Source organism: Lactuca saligna, chromosome 1 (assembly GCF_052625555.1).
Source record: "Lactuca saligna cultivar CGN05327 chromosome 1, ASM5262555v1, whole genome shotgun sequence".
Classification (NCBI taxonomy): domain Eukaryota; kingdom Viridiplantae; phylum Streptophyta; class Magnoliopsida; order Asterales; family Asteraceae; genus Lactuca; species Lactuca saligna.
This window is the reverse complement of record NC_136417.1, coordinates 110,273,284-110,297,098: the sequence shown is the minus strand read 5'-3', so window position 1 is coordinate 110,297,098 and position 23,815 is coordinate 110,273,284. Positions and strand designations below refer to the sequence as shown.

The window sequence follows — 23,815 nt, the reverse complement described above, 5'->3', positions numbered from 1 at the left end:
CAAAAGTGGTTCCGATGGCGGGGGTAGTAAATGCAAGAATATACTTACATTCATATTCACATATGAATGTATAAGTATATTCAAATATCAATAAATATGTATCTATTATGATGTTATTATTCATATATGAATATGGCGGTATGTAGCGGAGGTACTGGCGATGGGATGGGTAGTAGTGGTTGTGGCAGTGGTGGTTATAGTTGTGGGGTCTGGTAAATGCGAGATATATTTACCTTTATATTAAAATATGAATAACACATTCGCCTGTAGCAGCTATACACACCTGTATGCTAGAGTGTTTATCGGCAAAAAATGTAGCTAAGTGCTTGTGGTTTATATTTACATATGAATATTACATACCTCCATCACGCCGCTACGCTAGAGCATTTTTGTTGAAAACATAAATCTGTAGCATGGATTTGGTATCTCGTTCTTAGTTACATAAATTTTCTCATTTGAACGTGTGTGTGTATGTGTGTGTGTGTCTATATATATATATATATATATATATATATATATATATATATATATATATATATATATATATATATATATGGGACGATTCACTTGAGATTATGAAAAAAATAGAAATATTGAGATTCAACATTAGTCATATATTTCTCATTTGCCGCTCTAATGCTTCAGTACCGACACCAGCGGGGTATGCATAATCACAAATGATTATATGGCGGAAAGGAAACATCATACTCCCTCCGTCCTATATTTATTTTCTATGTTTGGCTTTTGAAGTATTAATTCTTCAACTTTGACCTTAAATATTTTATTTTTGGTCTAAAATACCTGATGAAACTTATATAATGAAAAGACATTTAAAACACAATTCATTCCTATATTTTTTTTATCAATTATTATATATCAAAACCAAAATTATTTAAAGTCAAAATTAAAGAATAAAAACTTTAAAAGTCAAAAGTAGAATATATATATATATATATATATATATATATATATATATATATATATATATATATATATATGTGTGTGTGTGTGTGTGTGTGTGTGTGTGTATGTGTATGTTTGTAATCGTAAATAATTATATATGTTTGTTCAGGGAGTGCTTAATCATACCCCCTTATACAATATTAATAGTCCATGTTTCGTTTTTTGCTTTGTCACAAAATAATAATCTACTTATAAAAGTAAATATCACTTTCACCGTCCTACCCTTCATTATCAGTTAAACTATTATGAAATTAAATGCAACTACCATAGAATTAAATGTCAAAAAAGAAACAATTGTCATTTCATCTATTAAAGTTGGTAGTAATTAATGTTTTCTTAATCGGTGTGTTTTTTTTTGTCTGTGGATAATAATATAGGGATAGAGGGAGTATATGATTATGGTGGTTAGTAAAGGAGGAGATGGTGCTGACAGAAGTGGTGGTGGTATAGTTAATGGGCGTGATAGTAGTGTGGTCGGTTGGTTGCAGGGTGGTGGTTGTGGTTGTGCTGGTGGGGAAAGCGATGGAGGAAAAAGGAACGGATGGCGCAGCATAATCATTAACTCTCCAGTTATGCCGCTACACAACTACGCTGAATTCTTAGAACGAAAAATGAGAAATATATAGTTGAGGTTGAATCTCAAGATATTATATATATATATATATATATATATATATATATATATATATATATATATATATATATATATATATATATATATATATATATATATATATATATATAGGTTCATGCGAAACCATAACGAAAACGTGAAAACATATTTTATCCTATAAAAATAAAACACATGTCCTTTAAAAATTAAATTTATTAGCAATAAATTAAGAATAATAAATTTATATTGGAGGTGTGTTGGTAATATAGATTTAAAGGTAGTTTTAACAACTATTTTCTTCTATTTTAGTTTTTCAAACCACTTTTAAATTCAAGTTTTCATAATAAAAATGTTAAAATGCATGCTTTGCTAATATGAAAAGTTTTCTCATGTATCATCAATTATCATCATGTAGTTTAAAGTTTGGACGGATTTTTGTCTAATATATAAGGTTGAGTTGGCATAATCTCATAGGTTTTTATTGTTTTTGTAAATTATTTTGATTTTTGCATGAGCACTATATATATATATATATATATATATATATATATATATATATATATATATATATATATATATATATATATATATATATATATATTGGGGTTTAATTGATAAAAAAGGTGGAGAATGAGTGAATCATTCTCAGCCACACATTTATTTTATTGCAAAACACTTAGGCGTATCGGTGAAAATAGATAACAGATACATATGTGTTTTTCAACCAAACATGTTTCCTTAAACTATACTAATTATTACCTTAATATATACAAAAATATATTTTTTTTAAAAAGTTTTAGAAAGCTATTTTTATCGATAAATGATTTTTAAATATATTAAAATTCATAACTTTTTAATCTTTATAAATAGACATCCATATTGATATAGTTTTAAGGTAAAATAATTTTTTTAGAGATTCTAGCTCTCGTTGTTCAGAAGTGAACAAAATCGTATCAGATTTTTATTACAATACATTCATTGTTCACTTATTACTAAAACTTATGCTTAACTTCTTTACAGAGTAAATACCGTTCATACATGAATATAACATGTAATAAAAACTTTTCTTACCTAAAATAGATATTTTTTAAATCATCTTTCATCACATGATATATTTACATATAACTAAAACGTATATTAGTTTTTGTCGTATGTTATATTCATATATGTATAAAACATATATAATGTTTTTGTTACAGTTAATTTGTTATTCATATATGAATAAGTAGTATGTTAATAAAACACGGAGTGTTTTGAAAATTTAAACTACTTATTCATATATGAATAATGTAACACCCCGACTCTCAGGTATTGTTTTAAATAAGATTTCTTGGGTTAAGCCCTACTCGACGAGTTGGTTTCCCTACTCGTCGAGTAGCAGCTAGGTGGGATTGCGTGTTAACTGACCTACTCAACGAGTCCATATTGGGACTCAACGAGTAGGAGCTGGCACATGAAACCCTAAATCTCGGGGTTTCTACCCTTATTTAAAGGGACCTTAGCCTCCTTTGGACCTTTTTACAGCTCTAAAGAGTCCTTGAGAGCCCTTATTCGTGTGTGTGTGTGCCTTGTATAAGTGTTGAAGCTTGAAAAGAGGATTTTTGGAAGGAGAAGACTTAGAGGAGAAGGAGATTGGAGCAATTAGAGTGTGGAAATCAACATTCATCTCGGATATCAGCTCCTAGAGGTATCTAAACTGTCATTTTCCTTATAGATCTCCTATATTGGTTGAGTTTTAGGGTTTTCTTGGAATATCAAATTGGTATGATGAGCTATGGGCTAGATCTGAAGTTGTAACTCCAGATCTGGACCCTCTTCGGATTCTAGAAGCATAAAGTTGTAGTTTTGATCATGATTGAGGTCCCTCTTGGGCATAAAGCCCCATTAAGAGATTAGATTTGGCATTTGTAGCATTTAAAGCCATGCATGCACGTAAAGTTTTCAACTTTACGTGATAAGCATGCCCTAGAAGCTTAGATCTGTGAGTTGGAGTCGCTGCATGGCTCGAAATAGGTCTGTATGGAAAAAAGACTGAATGGACTCGACGAGTCGCAAGGTTGACTCGGCGAGTCACATGAAGATGACCATGAACTTAACAAGTTGGATGAAAAACTAGGGGTGTCCGATGATGATTTGCATAGACTCAACGAGTTGAAGAACAACTTGGCGATTCGAATGAGTTTTCTCCTGGATATGTATGCGGGTGTATCCGTCGAGTTGTAAGGAGGGAACTCAACGGGTGGCCTTAAATTTTAACTGAGAATCGAAGGAACTCGACGAGTAACCCTAATGACTCGGAGAGTTGGAATGTGCTTCAAGGAACTCGGCGAGTAGCCGAGGGTACTCGGCGAGTCGAGCTCAACACGGACTGTTGACCTTGACTGATGGATTTGACTTTGATCAGGGGTTAACTAGTGGGTTATGCAGTATCTTATAAGGTTAAAGAATTACAAGCATGTTGTGCTATAGGTGGTGTAGCCTATGTCAAGTGATCTGAGAGTTGGAGCTTACCTTCCGAGTCGATATCTATGAGGTGAGTTATCCTCACTATATCGATAGGGTCTACGGCACCAAGGTCGGCCCTTTAGTTGTTATTGTTATGGTATGCTACATGTGGTTATGATCTGTAGATCGGAATCAGGGTAGATAGTATGCTATGCTCTTATGATTCGTAGGCATTGGTATGTTAGTGACCTGCTAGGTCGATACTCTTAGTACAACAGAATTCTATGATTGATGATCAGTGAGATAGATATGTTTGATGTTTTTATATGCCAGTATATGATAGTTATGCGCACATGGTTATTTGCTTGTTAGTTGGGTTGAGGCGGTCCTGCTTTGTGTTGAAGGCCAACATATCCTATGAGCGGTCCTGGGAGACTGTAGGGCCATGTGGCGGACCAATCATGCCGAAGGCTCAGTATAGATCCAGACAGACTGTAGGCCCAGTAAGGGGTATAGTCAGGCCGATGGTCCAGTATGCATGTTGATTGATTGATTATTTTTGATATGGTATTTTCAGTTTGGTATTGGTATTTGGGGGTAGCTCACTAAGCCCTGGGGCTTACAGTTTTCAGTTTATTGTTTCAGGTACTTCAGGAGATCATGGAAAGGCGAAGGCGTGACCGTACCGCTCCACATCCTTATGTTATGATTTTTGGGACACTCTAATGGAAAATGATTTGAAAACATTTTGTAAACAATGCTATTTGGTTTTTATTTTTGATTGAAAATGTTTAAATTTGGCGTAAAATTTATGGTTGTTACAAGTTGGTATCAAAGCCTTGGTTTGAGTGAATTGGAGGAACACTCGTGTGAATCCAGTCTCAAATCAAGGAGATTTTTGGAAAGCAAGTTTTCAAATGGTTTTCAAAATAAAGGATGGAGGGTGCAGAGGGTATGATCAGTTGGAGCCTGTAAGTAAACCCCAATATACCATATAGTTATTTGATATTTTGATAAGTTAGAACAGCATGCTAGTGCTAGGCTAGGGATCTTCGGGAATCACATGATAGATTTTCCTGATTATATGATGCCTATTAGCTTAGGGTTTCTTGTATGTGGAATTGTCATCATAACTATAGATGTTTAGTGTATGCATCACGGCTATGGATAATAAAGACCTTATAGCCTGAGAATGTTGATTCGGCTTCTGGGTTGGATTGGATATTCAAAAGTCTATTGGGTCCAGCGTTATGTGCAACTAGCATGTACTAGCGCTGTAGGGGATGATGGAAGTTTCATGGATGTGTGAGTCATGAGCAGTGGTGAGACTAGATGCGAGATAGTTGATATTCCTCTAGAAGTGAGGGTTGAGCGCATTTCTATGTTGATGATATTGTTAGGGCATTGTGGTGATACTTGAGACAAATATGGGTAGGTGTGGAAGGTAGTATGGACCCGTACTACTAAAAGCACAGGACCCATATGCATAGCAAGGAAATCACAACCCCTAGGTTTGTGGGTTTTGGTCTCCTGACATTATGTTAATTATCTGATGACTTGTATCTATATATATATATATATATATATATATATATATATATATATATATATATATATATATATATATATATATATATCAGTATGGTGTTGACGAGACGTGTTGCTTCGGGATCAGGATCAGGATCGGGATCGAGGTTAGGAGACGAAGGGTTGGAGGTGCCGGTAGCACCTGAGCCTGTGGTTCAGATAGGGACCGAGGAGTTGGATGCCAGGATCCAGGAGATCATGTACGACGAGATTGTGTTGCGTTCCGAGCGCAACTGCCAGAGATGTTTGGGTCGATTAAGACCACGATGGTGGAGTACCTTGATGAGTGATATGCAGATCTAGCAAAGACAGGGCTTTCTAGTATCAGGACTTCGATAATACAAAGCCCCCGACATTTGATGGTACACAGGATGCAATCAGGGCTATTCGGTGGTTGGATTACGTGGAGGGATGTTTCTTCACGTGCTCATTTCTTGTTGACCAGAAGGTCAGGTGTGCTCTGAACCTGCTTAGGCTCGGGGCAAAGGACTGGTGGAGATTGACAACAGGTTAATATTCTAATGATCAGCATGCTACCATTACTTGGGAGCAGTTTCGGGATATGTTTCGGACCCGCTACGTTCTGCGAGTGGAACAGGAACGGCTTGCTCAAGAGTTTTTTTACATTGAGATAGGATAGGGAGTCTGTGATGGAGATCACCTGGATGTTCACTGAGAGGGCTATGTTTTCCCGGAGTTTGTGTCATAGCGTTCTCAGATGACTCGTTATCTGAGTATGCTCAAGACGGATATATGGCAGTTTGTGGCTACACAACGTTGTGATACCTTTCTGGACCTTTAGGAAGCCGCGAGGCAGCGTGAGTTGGAGATAGAGCTGCAGCTGAAGGAGCAACATCAGGCACTGACACAGTCTCAGCCGACACTTAAGCGGTCTAAGACTGCTGATACACGATCTGGGGATCATCAGAGCTGCACTTGTGGAAAGCGTGGCAGGGTTCATTCAGGGGGTTGTCGAGCAGGAGGTGGGTACCACAAATGTGGAAAAGAGGGGTACTATGCCAGGGACTGCCGTCAGTTCGCCCCTCCATTAGATATGAGGATTTGCTACCATTGTCATCAGGTTGGTCATGTTAAGACCAACTGCCCGCAGCTTGCCGTCAAGCTGGTGCAGGGTTCTGCGCCCACTACTATGAGGATTGGAGATGGGAGGCCAGTCAAGGTGGAGCCTCCGAAGGCTCAGGGTCGCGCCTTCCAGCTCACGGCCGAGGAGGCAAAGCAACATCGGATGTGGTTGCTGGTACGTTTCCATTCACTGTCTCAGTTATTGTATTGGTGTTACGCTTATTGATTGTGCCTTTGACTAGGTACGTTTTTAGTAAATTCTTTGCCCGCTTTGGTATTATTTGACTCGGGGGCAAGTCGATTGTTTGTATCTCAGACCTTCTCTAGAGGATTCAATGTGCCGATGGATGATCTTGAGTGCCCGTTGCGAGTTTTGATCGCCAACGAGCATGGGGTTTCTGCTTCTTCGATCTACTGGGGATGCGAGTTGGAGATTTTCGGGGTGTCCTTCCCAATAGATTTCATTCCTATCCCCATGGGGGATGTATGCGTGATTGTAGGGATGGATTGGCTTAGCCGTTTTGGTGCCATGATCGACTGTGAGGGACAACGGTTGGTGGTTCGAAACCCAAGTGGGGGACAACTTGTAGTATATGGTGAGGGCACCAGGTTGGGATTAGGGTTTTGTTCGGCAGCCAAGGCTCGATAGTATATTCAGCACAGGTGTGCCAGTTATTTTAACGTATGTGGTAGATACGCGGATTAGGGAGCAACCCTCAGTTGCATAGGTTCCCGTGATCAGAGAGTTTGCTGATGTGTTTTCGGAGGAGTTACCTAAAGTGCCTCCGGAGAGGCAGGTTGAGTTTAGGATTGATCTAGTGTCGGGTGCGGCCCCTATCACTAAGGCTCTGTACCGACTGGCACCGCCAGAGATACAGGAGTTGTCATCTCAGTTGCAGGAATTGCTGCATAAGCAGTTTAGTCGTCCGAGTAGTTCACCCTAAGGAGCACCGATCCTTTTCATCAGGAAGAAGGATGGTTCGCACAGGATGTGCATTGATAATAGGGAGCTGAACAAGTTAATGGTGAAGAACCGTTATCCGCTCCCAAGGATAGATGATCTTTTTAATCAGCTGCATTGTGCATATTGGTTTTCCAAGATTGATTTGAGATCAGGATATCACCAGGTCAGGGTGAGGGAGGAGGACGTGGAGAAGAGCGCGTTTCAGACTCGTTATGGTTATTACGAGTTCACGGTGATGCCGTTTGGGCTCACCAACACGCCGAAAGTGTTCATGGATCTAATAAACCGAGTCTGCAGACTGATGCTGGATCACTCGGTCATTGTGTTTATAGATGTACTATAGCATGAGTTTTCTCCTGGAGATGTATGCAGGTGTATCCGTCAAGTTGCAAGGAGGGAACTCGACGGGTGACCTTAAAGTTTGACTGAGAATCGAAGGAACTCGACTAGTCACCCTAATGACTCGGCGAGTTGGAATGTGCTTCAAGGAACTCGGCGAGTATCCGATAGTACTCAGCGAGTCGAGGTCAACATGGACTGTTGACCTTAACTGAGGGCTTTGGCTTTGATCAGGGGTTGACTAGTGAGTTATGCAGTACTTTATAAGGTTAAAGACTTACGAGCATGTTGTGCTATAGGTGGTGGAGCCTATGTCAAGTGATCCGAGAGTTGGAGCTTAGCTTCCGAGTCGACATCTACGAGGTGAGTTATCCTCACTATATCGATAGGGTCTACGGCACCAAGGCTGACCCTTTAGTTGTTATTGTTATGGTATGTTACATGTGGTTATGATTTGTTAGATCGGAATCAGGGTAGACAATATGTTATTCTCTTGTGATCCGTAGGGATTGGTATGATAGTGACATGCTAGGTCGATACTCTAGTTACAGGAGAATTCTATGATTGATGATCAGTGAGATAGATATGTTTGATGTTTGTATATGCCAGTATATGATAGTTATGCGCACATGGTTATTTCCTTGTTAGTTGGGTTGAGGTGGTCCTTCTTTGTGTTGAAGGCCAACATACCCTATAAGCGGTCCTGGGAGATAGTAGGCCCATGTGGCGGACCAGTCATGCCGAAGGCTCAAGATAGATCCAGACAGACTGTAGGCCCAATAGGACGGTCTAGTCAGGCCGATGGCCCAGTATGCATGTTTATTGATTTATTATTACTTATATGGTATTGTCAGTGTGGTATTGGTATTTTGGGGGTAACTCACTAAGCCTTCGGGCTTACAGTTTTAAGTTTATTGTTTCAGGTACTTCAGGAGATCATGGAAAGGCGAAGGCGTGACCGCACCGCTCCTAAACCTTATGTTATGATTTTTGGGACACTCTGATGGAAAAGGATTTGAAAACATTTTGTAAACAATGTTATTTCGTTTTTATTTATGATTGAAAAAGTTTAAATTTGGCGTAAAATTTATGGTTGTTACAAATAACAAATGAATTGTAACATAATTATGATAATTTTTTTCTTCATATATGAATATAACTTATAAGGAAAACTAATACACATTATATTCATATGTAAATATAACATGTTACGAGAGTTGATGTAAACTGTAAAAAGTTTATTATATGTTATATTTATATATAAATGATAGTTAAACTGTAAAAAAAAAAATCTTATTTATTTATATGTGAATAATAAATGTACTACAGCATGGGCGCAGGGAGTAAGGTAACTAGCAAGTGCGCTGGCCCCCTAACATTCTCCTATTTGGATTATTTTACTTATATAGTTTATTATTCTCCTATAGTATTAGTAATAAATCTCATTTAATTGTTTTAACTTTTAAGCTCAACATAAAATATCATCCTAAGCCTATCGGCCCCCACTATAGCCCAATTTCTTTAACTTTCTATTGGACAATAAAGAATTACATGCACATAATAAAAAATACAAACCTAATGTAAGTTGGCTACTACAAAATAGGCAATTACAAATCATCGGCAAAAGAGCTAATGCAATTACGTTCATCGGCATTGTCTTTTACCAACATCAATTTCTAGAAAATGTAATTTGTGGTAAAAAAAAAAACCTTGTTTGAACAATATAATTTGTAATTGATGTTAATATTATGATTGAGTTTTTAATTCTTATAATCATAAGGTAAACATGATCAAGAAATGAACCGTCGAATTTTTTTTTCCAACGAAAAACAAAATGTTCACGACTTACAACCACATCTTGTTAGTGATAATATTAGGGAAGATTTTTCCTAATAAGTACCCACAATCTGAAAGGAATAGTAATATAAAAGAGTCAATTAATGTTGAATTTGAAAAAAAAAATGATATTTCAAATTTAAGAGAGGGAAACTTAAATTCTTTGATTCGTGATCACCGAGTACCACTTTCGATCTAAAGCTATCCAAGTCACCGAAGTGATGATAATCCTCTCCTTAATTAAAGAATCCTTTTTCTGGCAGGTGGCATCTCCTCAACTCATTTTTCATCAAAGTTAAATTACTCTTTTACCATTTATTCTTTTACCTAAATTTCCACGGTGTGTTTTATTTTATTTTCGGGTCATATTATATTTTTTTAAATTTAAAAAATACCATTTCAAATTTGGAATCCTTCTGTGTTTGTGATCGAAATTGAATGCACTCCCCAAATATCTCGACAATCCCTCTTCACATCCACCTTATCGCCTCCTCCATCATCACATCAAATCTCATAAAATTAACGAGAAATCAACAGTAATTCACCAACAAAGCTCATATACCGTTTGGTCTCTACGTTGCATGCTACTAATCCTTAAATAGTGAGATTTAACGTTTTGAATTTCAAATTTCCCTTCATCTCTTTTGAAATCACACCGTAGACTACTTTCTCTCTTGGTCGTTCTCATGATACCCACAACTCAAAACCCTAAACAAGGCCTAAATAGGGTCATGAATTGAGTTTTTGATCAGAGTGAAGGCCATTCATGATTGGATGAAGGCAATGAATATTTGGTATGGATCAGGTTTCTTTAATTTTGGCTGTATTTTGTTTATGATTTTTCTTATTTTTTTTGTTAGCTTCGTTTTAATGTCTATGTTTCAAATTTTTTTCTTCTATTTAATGTCATAGATGATTGATTATGTAAGTAAACAATCTAGAAATTACCTTGATCACCGAGGTACAAAAGAAGAATAAAACACATAACATAAAGGAGAATGGAAGAACAAGAAGAACATGAGATGAGATGAATTAGTTTTTTGGAAAATTTCTTTGTTGCTAAGCTTTATTAATAAAAACGGGAATAAACTTTATACTAAAACATTAACTCTACTTATACTAGACATAAAAAATTCTAAAACAATTTTACAACCTTAAATAGGAAAGACTTCCCAAAAATTCACAAAATGCCCTTACTACTAAAACTGGCCTAGAATTTGAATTAAGCTATCAGATTATACCTCGATCAAAATTCTGCCTGGATCTATATAATAGATTTATGGTTTTATTTAAGGATTTATTTATTTATTTATTTATTTATTTTTTGGATTTCTCATACACTGTATTGTTTATATGGATCCTTATCAGGAAATCAATATGTATTGCGAATGGAGGAATAGGTGATACAAACATGGGTTTTGATATCCCAAATTCCCCACTCTCCTATAAGACATCACTTCTCCCTAACTTGATCTCTATTTTCAGATTTCTTCTCCTCTATCCACCTGGAAAAAACTATGGAAGGTTTGAAGAATTTTATTCTAAGTTACCTATTGATTGCCATCTCTATAGTTCCTCGTTTCTGGGTAGGGCTCACTAAGTGATTATATGGTTGCCATCCTCTTTTAAATATACATATTTTGATCTAAATTTGTTTATTTTTTTTATTTGGGATTTTAGGTTTGTAGAGACATGGTCAAATAAACCCCTTATATTTTCTCTTGAATTATGTAACTGGTGAAGTTTTGCAGGATAAATCAGAGGTGTAACATCTGATATTGACTTTGATTTTTGTTGGAACACGTATGGTCTACTGATGCTTCTTTTACATCATTACAGGTTATTGATCATGGAAGCAAAAATAAAATCTTGCTAACCATAAATTTAACCAATCTCATTTAGATCAAAAGTTATCTCTAATTATTTGAATGTAGGTATTGTCTTTTTTAATTGCAAATGCTATCCGGTAATGGACTAAGGGGGTGTTTGGGATAGCTTTTCAGACCAAAAAGTCCTTTTTAAAAAGGAATTTTTGATTCATATCTTTTTCCAAAAGAAAGTTTTAAAATGTGTTTGTTTAAACTTTTGAGGGGAGAAAGGGAAAAAAGGCAAAAGTTACCAAAAGTCTAAGTCACAGATTCGTGACTTTTTAAAAGCTCCATTTTTCTTCTTCTATAAAAGCTAATTTAAAAGATCTTCTCCAATTACCAAACAACTTTATAACTTTTGACTTTTTGGAAAAGCCAAAAGTCCCAAAAGTCATTTTAAAAGCAAAGCCAAACAACCCATTCCATCTGTCACTTTTCCATAATTTGTGTTGTCTATTGAGGCGACTGTATATAGTAGTTTCCTTTATTTGAATTATGTTGTGTTAAATTGATGGGTCTTAAGAAGGATTGTTTTTGGATATTATTTCTGTAGAATGTATCATTTTTGGTTTGATTCTTTTCCATTAAAAAGTTTTACTTTTTATGGTTTTTTGTAGTTTTTTCTTAGAAAACTATATTTTCTTTCATAATTCCACCTGGGAGATTATTGTTGTAAATATTGGTAATTCGAAAGGGTTGAAAATTGTAGTCTGTGTTACATATTTTTAAAGATTGGAATTCTTTTTGGTGACACAAAAATGATGGTATATTTCTAAAGTGGATTAGAGTTTGATGTAATCATAAATTTTTGGATTTTGCTTAGAAGATGAAGTTGCTTACGTTTATGGGGAAGAGTAGGTTATTATTTTACCGAAAGAAATTACTACTTGGTGAGATGCGATTTGGAGTTAGATGACATAAAGCTTCATGGAAGTCAATGGGTCATTTTTTTTGTTTTGCCAGCAAGAAGTTATTTTCTACACTTCACATTCTTTATTCATGTACACATAATTTCTTGTATATCTAACAGTCTTACAACCATATTAGTAGGTAGACTATTAAAGCAAATCAATGGTACAATAACATTTTGTTTCATTAGAATTACTATTAATATTATGTGATCAAAATTAGATGGAAGTTTTGGTAGTCATTAGGATAGAAATAGAAATGTCTAAATCAAATTTATATCTTATTAATTTAATAAAATTTTATAAATATATGATGTTTCATAACTATTTTTAATTATCAATATTTTTTTTTTATACGTGGTTTCCACGGGTTGTAACCTAGTAGATGATTATATATTGAATTTGGACCATGCCAACTTCAAAAATCAAAGTATACTTCTAGTCCTAGTATAAAGATTTAATTTTAATATATACAAGCTCCCTTTATCCTAAAATCCTGGCTTCACCCCTATACTGTAGTAAAAATCAGATACATTATGAATAATTATAGCCGAAACTATAATTTTTTTTCCTTAAAACTGTATTAATATGGATGCTTATTTATAAAGAATAAAAAATTAAGAATTTTGATATAATTAAAATTATTTTTTGATAAAAATATCTCCTTAAAAATTAAAAAAACGAAAAAAAAACTATGTTTATATATATATATATATATATATATATATATATATATATATATATATATATATATATATATATATATATATATTAAGGTAATGATTAGTATAATTAAGGAAACATATTTTGTTGGAAAACACATGTGTATTTCTTTCCCATTTCCATAAGTACAATGAGAGGTTTTGTGACAAAAATAAATGAGTGGTTAAAAATAATATCCTAATTCTTCAATATATATATATATATATATATATATATATATATATATATATATATATATATATATATATATATATATATTACGTTCATGTGAGACAAACTAATTTTGTGAGATCATAAGACGTAATACTAGCTATTCATTTATTAAATAAAACAAAAACATTTTTAAAATGCAAAATAATTGAAAATTTTTAAATTTTTTTTTCCAATAGTATTTTCGGAATATATATTTTCAAAAATAAAAAGATAAAAAAATTACCAAAAAAAAAATAAAAAAAAATACTAAAAAAATACATTTTTTACATATTTTAGTAGAATATTTATAATATTCTACATATCTGGAAAATCTAGTAGAATATTCTAAATATTCTAAAGATCATATTAAAATATGTATAGTGTAATATTCTATTTAGAATATTTCACGTATTTAAAAAAAACGGTAATATTGTTATTTTATTTTTAGTTTTCTAGTTAAATAAAGTTCATAAAATAATAATTAAAAAAAAAAAAAGAATTTTATGATTTTTCCTTTAATTTTGCATTTTAAAATTATTTTTAGATTTGGTCTTACGGTCTCACAAAATTAGTATGGTCTCAAATGAACCTGAAACTATATATATATATATATATATATATATATATATATATATATATATATATATATATATATATATATATATATATATATATATATATATATATATATATATATATATATATATATATATATATATAGGGTTAGGTTCATTTGAGACCACCTATATTTTGTGAGACCGTGAGACGCATTTTTTTTTTTAGTTAATTAATGTTCCGAAAATAATATTTAAAAAAAGAATTTTTTGATTTTTCCATTTATTTTGCATTTTAAAATTATTTTTAGAATATGTACAGTGTAATATTTTATTTAGAATATTTCACGTATTTTAAAAAAAAAATAGAATTTTTTTTATTTTTTCTTTTTATTTTTTTTAGTTAATTCAAGTTCCGAAAATAATATTTAAAAAAAGAATTTTTAGATTTTCCATTTATTTTGCATTTTAAAATTATTTTTTAGAATATGCCAGTGTAATATTCTATTTAGAATATTTCCCGTATTTTTCAAAAAAAAAAACGGAATTTTTTTTATTTTTTTTATATTTTTTTTAGTTAATTCACGTTCCGAAAATAATGTTTAAATTTTTTTTTTTTTGGATTTTTCCATTTATTTTGCATTTTAAAATTATTTTTAGATTTGGTCTCACGGTTTCACAAAATTAGAATGGTCTCAAATGAACCTGAACCTATATATATATATATATATATATATATATATATATATATATATATATATATATATATATATATATATATGGAAAAGTTGAAACAAGTACTTAAGATTAATAGTCGATACCCTTGTAATTCTTCGAAATAGCGATGTTTGACCTCCTCTGTTGGAATCTATACTCGAAACATCAGGCTTTATACCACTGTGGATTAAGAATAACAAATTTGATGCATTTGATAACCAATACGCCATCACATCGTAATTATCTTGATCCTACAATACGGTGAGTCATCATTACAAATTTACAATAGAAATAATCCCTTGAACAAATTCAATTATAATAGTATCTTTGAGAGTTGCAAATCTAAGAAAGAAATACAGAGTGGACATATAAGATAGATGAGTTAGTGGAAGAGATCTAAGTTTAAATATAGTTCGACTTTCATAACACCAAGGAAAAACAAAGGCACCCACAAAAACAGACGCAACTTAATTAATGTAATAGATAAATAAATAAATGATACTTAAGAATTTTCTAAGAATTACTTGATGAAGTACCTTAATTGCTGAATCAATGAACTTCAAAAGTCTATCAACTACACTTGTTCTTCCAGCTTCAAGATATTTCCAATGAAGAAGACATCTATATATGGTAAACGCTGCAACAGGTTTTCCATAACTAAAACCCATATATTTTGTAGCACAAAGGATAAGGGTGTCAACATTGTCCTACAATCACATTCACACTTTAATAAATAAAAAAATATAACTAATAACGAACAAGACAAGGAAAAATAAAAATATACAATCTAGTTTTATTGTAAGATCTTAACAGCCAAATCTGACCTTACAATTACGATAATCAAAGTCTGAGATTAAATTTGATTAGAATAATCATTACCTATCTGCCTATCATCACATGAATATGCATATGTACAAATTGCATATTTTGTTAATAAACATACCACCAAAAGTGTATATATATACCGTTTTATAGAGTCAACTGAAAATAAGGAACAAAACAAACTTTTTTTTAGTAATCTACATGGAAAAAATTGTTTTTTTATGATATTTTTTATGGTTCTCTTAGATGGAAGGTTCATTTGATACTGTTTTAAACTTTGCAAGAAAAAAAGTTGTCACTGATCTTGTCTAAGTTATATTAATTAGTAGGGTATTTTTTAATAAAGATCAATTATTAACAAAGAAAGAACGAATTAATTGTTTGCGTCGGAAATTATAACGATCAACAGACAAAAACGGTTCTAGATTTTTATATTGGAGTCAAATACACGGTATTATAAATAAAACCAAACATTTTTCGTTTTATATTTTTAGGCCTTGTTTATAATTGACAAAAGAATCGTAATATAACAAAAGTCATACTTTGATCATCTTTACATAAACATCCGTATTGATATACAAACAAAATTTATCTTTTGAAAACAAACTCATTTTGTTTTGTTGTTTTTTTTTCAATATTTATGTTAAATTATAAATAATTATAGATATATATGATTATGTCGAGCAAGGGGTGGTGATAGAGTTGGTGGCGGCATATAATGAAATATATTATGATATGTTATAGTTTTAATTTTAGTATATGAAACGAAATTTCCTTCAGAATAATCAAGTGAAAAAGACTTACTTGAATACTCAATGCTTCCTGAATCCTCTCAGCGACCTTATCCATCGTAGGGCGTTTTGTCAAATTCAAACTAATGCATTGATATGCAATTTCCTTAAACGTGTCTAAAGAATGACTATCAATTTGATCTCTCATATGGGGATCAATCAACTTATCTACTACGTTATGATCATATCGACGTACCAAATTCATTAAAAACTCCGTCCTATCATCTTCAACACTCCTTTCACTATAAACAAGCATCCCACTCAACATTTCAAACATTACAACTCCAAACGAGTATACATCCGATTCTTTTCTCAGGATCCGACTTTCATTGTAAGTGGGATCCACGTAAAACTGGGTACCCGCAACTTTTGTAAACACCTCGGTATTTGGTAGATTTCTAGGACTAAACTTCGACAACCCAAAATCACAAACCTTTGCAACAAAATTATCATCTAACAATACGTTAGCACTCTTCACATCTCTATGTATCACCCTCTTGTGTTCTCCAAGACCTGAGTGAAGGTAATCGAGTCCTCTAGCTGCTCCACGACATATCATCAGGCGTTGCGTCCATGTTATGAGACGCATCTTGTTTGGGTCTTCGAGATGTCGATCCAAGCTTCCATGGACTGCATACTTATATACTATAATCATCTCGTGTTCTTCATCACAGTAACCAATAAAGGAGATGATATTTTCGTGGTGGAACATGGAAATCATCGCAACTTCATTTCGGAACTCGTGCTCTCCTTGATAACTGTCTGGACTTAGTCGTTTGATAGCAACTATGCAGTTTTGCCATCGTTCGGAAAGTTGTCCTTTGTAGACTAGACCGAAGCCACCACCTCCGATGCATCTTTGCTGACTGAAGTTTTCGGTGGCTCGTTTGATCTCCTCAAGTGGAATTAGATAATTTTTGAGGTTTACTTGTGAAGAAGACATCGTTTTAGTTTTAGAGAGGCGATGGTGATCAATAGTGGATGTTCGTTTTGTCTAGAAGAGGTTAGAAGGTAGAGAGTGTCACTGTAGCGAGGATGGAAGGAGGTAGGAGAGAGTGGAAATATATATTTTTTCTTGTCATTTAACGTTCGCTCCCATGGGATAACAATGGCTAAAGAAGACAATTCTAATCTTAATTTGGAGCCTACCAAATTTGACGTGTCGTGAAAGAAATGTCGATTCCATAAAAACTAAAGAAAGCAATTCTTATCTTTTGGAGTCTAACTAACTTGACTATGTCGTAAAAGAAATTTTGATTCCATAAAAGCTAAAGAAAACGATTCTAATCTTTCGAGCCTACCAAATTTGACAATGTCGTAAGAGAAAATTTGATTTTATAAAAATTAAATTCCATTACTTCATATGTTTTCGTTTGTTTGCATGATATAAAAAAAATTTGAGTGGGAATCAGATTCGTTAAGAGAGTTTTACCCATGTATATAAGCCCGACTTATCTTTGGAGCAAATTTGTAACAATGAGAAAACGACACTTATCAAAAGCTTAAGAATTAATTAATCTTGCATGATAACCGGATGCAGAGAAGAAAATATTTAATAAATGATATGGCTGGACTTTTGACATTTGCTCACTCTACCTTCTCAAGTTCGTACAACAATCTATCCCAAACCCACATCAATGACATCTACATCCTATATAATTTAAGCAGATTTTTGCTAAGTTGTAGTAAGCTATGTATTTCACGGCCACGTGGCATGTCGAATGTGGCACTATTTGCAAAAAATACTTTCTTGTAAGGGTTCATTTTCTGCTATGTCACTTGACTAAGCTGTTCGATGGACGTTTTGGGTTGTTCATATGTCCCTCAATTTATTGTGCATGGAAACTGTATTATAACCGACTGGACTGTTCAACTCCTCAAGAGTTGATGCTGATGTTTGTTGTTCCACTCCTTAAGACATGTCTTGTTCGCTTAAGGGAACATGTTTACTTGAAGCCATTTGCATTGAATAATAGTATTGATATGTTATTAATAGACGAGAAGGTATCGATTTGTCATAGATAAGTTATATCTGTTTTGTTTATTTGGTATAGTTTTTTAAGCTTCATATATATATTTTTTAATTTAATTATTTATTTTTTATCTTTTGAAAATTTCAGGGAATCGTATCTCAGCTACCTTCAAGAAGGTTTTCCATTGCAAGTTTGAAGCTTGTAGCTCCTTTTGTTTTTCCAAATTTGGAGACATTATTTCAGGTAATGCTAAGGAGGAATGTGCAATTGGTAAGTAGGCTTTCCTATCAAAAAAAAAAAAAAAAAAAAAAAAAAAAAAAAAAAAAAAGTTGGCCTTATACATCTGTTGTTTGTTATCGCATTTATGAATTACTTTGTGTTTCGTTTTGTAGATGTCATTCGTGTGGTGATAGTGTATACCAACTTGATGCTTATTGTAGTATCCCAGAATTTATGTTTAAAATTGCAAACAATCAGTTCCCTGCAAATCTTTTTGTAATTTGACATGTTGAGTTTAAAAGCACATTTTGAAAAATATGTAGTGTCATTACATGTATTATAAGATAAAATGTGGCACCTTACTTCCAAATGTGGAAAATCTCAAATGAGTCAAACAGTTCAATCTGCAACCCTAGTTAATGCGTCTGAAAAATTGAAAATTCGTATTAAGCAGTTGTGAGCGATGTAAACATTCTAGTGTCGTAGTATATGCTCCTCTGTTTCTGAAAATATAAAGATTGTTCAAAACGGACATCGTATGCAAAACATACGACCATTATAAGGAAACCAAACCAATATAATACTGATTTTCTTAAACTGCTAAAACTGAATCGATCCGTTGAGGCACTTCCCCACCTCAGACGAAAATTATGAGAGCGTTTTTGGACTTATGCTCTAGTCTAATATTTAATTTTATACTTGAAATATTTTTAGCAAAAATATTTGCAAAAGTCGAAAAATCAAACGTTTCAGGCCATTTAGAAGCAAAACTTTAAACATAATTTCCCAGAGTTTACAACTTGAAAAATTAATCTGTTCATGTTTTGTAAATTGTTGAACCGGAGAATATTATTCTGTTGCCTAGGAAAAAATATTTCATTTACGGATCAGTAGTACACAAATCGAGAATGCTAAAAAAATGACATTTTAATATGACATGTGCGACAACATTAAAATGTACACATCTAAATTTATATGTTGTATATGACTTTTAAAGACAAAAACCTAGCATATATATTAATTTTGATTTCCATTACGTACAATACTTGATTTCTCTAAATAAATCACCTACTCACATAACAAAATAATAGTATGAGTCTATATGCATTTTATGTAGATATAATGGTTGTCCAAAAATCTTAATAAAAGAAATTCAACCAAATACATACCAATTGAATCAATGATAAAACAATACACAATTATGGGCAGAAGAAAACATATTGACAACTATTAGTCTCTTCCACATTTGAACTTACCCAACATTACACATAACTCTTTTTGTTTCAATTTACAACCAAACAAATTGAGACTTTCACTATTTACAAATCAATTATTGTACAATTACATGAAATGTTCATTTAACTAAAAGAAAGCCTACAAGTTTCCTTAAACATTGTTCAAGTATCATCCTTTTTATCGAACTCTTGGGAAGAAGACCAACACTCAAACACCTCCTGATCACCACCATTTCCAGCTGAAGCCAAACACCCCCTGAAGGTTTTTGTTGATGTTCTTCTTTCTTCTTTGATTTTCTGCCAAGAACACCACCGAGGTGAGTGCTTTTCCGGTGAGAACGAGGTAACAGCCTCCTCACATCCCGTTCTCATCCTTGTTTCCTGTCACAAATCAAACCCAAAGACCCCCTTTCTCTTCAAAAGTTCATGTTCAAAAAAAAATAAAAATGCATCAAGGAGGCTGCTAGAGCAGCCCCTGTCGCACCCTCCTCTTCTTCCTTCTATTGAGGACCACAACCAAAAACGCCCACTTGAGCTGCTACTTCTGTTCATTTTCTTCCCATTAGAGCCCCTTCTTATCACCGAGTAAACCATTCGCATCCAATTCCTTCTCCTATCAAGCAGTTGTCTCCGAAACATAAGTGTTATTTCTCTCATTTTAGTCTATCTAAATGCATGATGCCATGTAACCCAAATAGACCATGCCAAACCGGGTCAAGTACATACTAGAAATAGTTATGGACTTAGACACCTTATCCAACACAGACCCCGAGCTGGAAATATAACCTAACCCTCGAGTCACAAGCCTGCTCAATCCTGTGAACTCGGAAGAACTGAAAGGGTACAACCCTTGCCATAGGCGATAAAATTCCGATCCGTCAATCAACCATTCTACTTCCCATCCTTTGATGAATCCATGAACTCTAACTACCTACAACCCTTTGATAATACAACTGTCCTGACACTTCCAATGATGAACGACACATGAAGTTCCACAACACATTGATCAAACTAAACTGGTAACTAACCCGAATTTACTGCCTATCCACACTCAACAAGATCTCAAGGCAAGACAAACACCGATCAAGGACAATTTGATGATAATATTATTATAGAATGGGGTTTCCAGTTACAAACCAGAGATTTCTTGTGGCTCGACTTTGACCTCCTGAGGAACGATGACTGTTGGAATCCGAATTCCTTCCGTCCCCAAAGTAGGATAGTTGGACCTGAAATAACCTGGCTAGTGATAGTGAAAGTATATCTAATCCTTCTTGCAATCCTGTTACACATGTCCTCTTTCTCTCCCTGCACTTGAAACACCTGAACTTGAGACAAGCAAATCTGTGGGTTCCCCCACACTTGCCATAGACCTCTTGATCCTCCTGACTTCCAGTACCCAGGTTAGTAGCCTCTGAGTCTTCATCCTCTGCTAAAAGGTACCTCTTCTTCTTTCCTAGTTGTGACCCCACAACTGGTATTCCCCCAGTAGTCATCCCAGGAGTGACATCTATCACAGTTCCAGGCTGTAATTTTCTCCTCAAGTTTGGAGATCACCCTGGCGGTGACCCGGTTCACTACACCTGACAATTCTTCTTGAAAAATCTGAGATACCTCCGTGGAAATCATCTCCCGCATTTGATCAACGGACAATACCGGACTATACTGGCCACTAGCTCCCGATCCTGATCCAGATCCCGCCTCAAATCGTCTCGCCATCACCATACTGAACATAAACCAGTGAGATATTAGATAAATGCATATCATAACAAGAAAGTGAATTTCCCAACAAAATCCTAGGGTTGTGACTTCCTTGCTACGCGTATGAGTCCTGTTTTTTCAGTACTACGTGCCCATACTACCTTCCACACCTACCCATATTTGTCTCAAGTACCATTACAGGGCCCTAACAATACATAAGAATGGGCGAGCGTTCAATCCTCACTCCTAAAGAAAGGCTAAATATCTCATAACTGGCCAACTAACCCTGCACACATCATCCATCCTACCACCAACTACCACACGATCCTCCATTGGTTCCAGATAGTTATTGCATGAAAAATATCACATACCCCATGACTTAAACAACCCTAGGCTAAAAGATTCAATCCAACAATGGTTGGACTCAGACAAGAGCTGCGCAGTAGGACCAAATCCTTTAACCTAGAACCATTTAACCCATGAAGTATGTGACTTAATGCATTCATCCAATAACTAATTCACACACAAAAGAGTCACACAACTATCAATGAGGTACTCTGCACAAGATAAGGCATCAAAGATCAATTAATTCTATCATGCAATTCTTAAAGATCCCTAGCCTATCACTAGGATGTTGCTCTAACATATCATATTGTCAAATAACATTATGGTATTTTTGTGGTCAACTTACTGGATCTGGTTGATCATGAAATCTACATTTTGATAACCATTTGCAAATCATTTTCCTAAGTTTGAGACCGGATTCATACGAGTGTTCCTCTAATTCACTCAAACCAAGGCTTTGATAACACCTTGTAACATCCATAAAATTCATGAAAATTTTAAAATTTTTCAATCATTCAAAAACACCATTTAATTACAAAATGTTTTCAAAATAGTTTCATATCAAAGTATCCCAAAAATCAAAATCATAAAAGGCGAGGATGTACACGATCAAGCCTTCGCCTTCCCGCGATCTTTCGAAGTACCTGAAATAAAATACATAACTGTAAGCCTGAAGCTTAGTGAGTTTCCCTGAAAATACCAACACCATACAAACCATAACAATATCATAGCAAGCAAACAACATGCATATAATGTCTACAATATGATTGGACTGCCCTCAACGGGCCTTCAGTCTATCTGGCCCACTCTTAAAACCTTCAGCATGTCTGGTCCGTCCTCCTAGGCCTCCAGCCTGTCTGGAACGTTCTCTGGGCCTTCGGCCTAACTAATATGCCCTAATGGGTCTACAGTCTATCCAGTCCACCCTGGGTCTGTTGGCCTTCAACACAAAGCAGGTCCGCCTCAACCTAGGCACACATATAAAATCTACACATAAATATCATACGCTAGCTAGCATGTACAAACAGTCAAACTGATCTAACAGATCACTAATCATAACATCATCCTATATACAAGGAACTGACCTAAGCGGTCACTAACATATCATCATCCTATATACCAGGATACCGACCTAACAGGTCAATAACATAGCATATCATCATGCGGTAACCAGGATAAGAATCCAAAAAGGGTGGACATTCATTCCTTCGACCCTGTTAATATAGTGAGGACAACTCACTTCACAATCCTGAACTAAACTGAATACCCTCGGCTGCTGACTCCCAAAAATCCCAAACTATCACAATAAAATGAACAACGATCAATAATTAGAATATTATCCTTGCCTAAGGGCCCAAACATAGAGTAATAGTTCATTCTATCCTTTCCTTAGGTTGGGCCAAGGCCCAACTCCAATTTTATAATCCAAAATCCCAATATACAAGGCCTATAATTGGCCTAATTTTCCAAATTGGGCTGAACTTCCTAATTGGGTCTCATTTTATGATCCTTTACCAAATCTGGCCCAAAACACACCTATTCAGAAACTCCAGCATGGATCAAGTCAAACTGGTCTAAAGGTGGCCCAATACTGAAGCCCAAATCGTCAAAAGCGCATTAGAGGGCCTACGTTGGGCGTACACCTCATGTACAATGGGCGTTCTCCGCCTTGTGTTGACCACCATCGGGGTGGTTGACTCAGTATGTTGGGCGTACAAAACTTCCGTGGGGCGCACGCAAGTTCTACCAAATCCTTAATAAGTGATTAATAGCTTAAGCACTTGAGCCCAAATTCAAGATCCATGGAGTAAACAAACCTCAGAACCATAAAGTCTCAAACATTAAGACTTTAGACATCCAAAAAGTTCTTATTACATGGTCTTAACCCATTAAGAACTTTCTACTACATTCATGAGACACTTTTAGCTATTAGGACA

The 23,815-nt window shown here is 34.4% G+C and overlaps 1 protein-coding gene across 2 annotated transcripts in view; it reads right to left on the bottom strand.

The window, feature by feature from the left end:
* Window positions 1–17,502, bottom strand: part of LOC145043486 (myosin-6-like) — a 37,273-nt gene extending 19,771 nt beyond the window's left edge. For both annotated transcript variants that reach the window (XM_078992165.1, XM_078992174.1), the window contains exons 1-3: window positions 16,419–17,502; window positions 15,329–15,499; window positions 14,897–15,043 (exon numbers count right to left, since the gene is read on the bottom strand). In XM_078992165.1, the coding sequence (XP_078848291.1) occupies window positions 14,897–15,043; window positions 15,329–15,499; window positions 16,419–17,348 (1,248 nt within the window). In that variant the 5' untranslated portion in view covers window positions 17,349–17,502. The remainder of the gene's footprint in view (window positions 1–14,896; window positions 15,044–15,328; window positions 15,500–16,418) is intronic.
* Window positions 17,503–23,815: the final 6,313 nt, after the last annotated feature.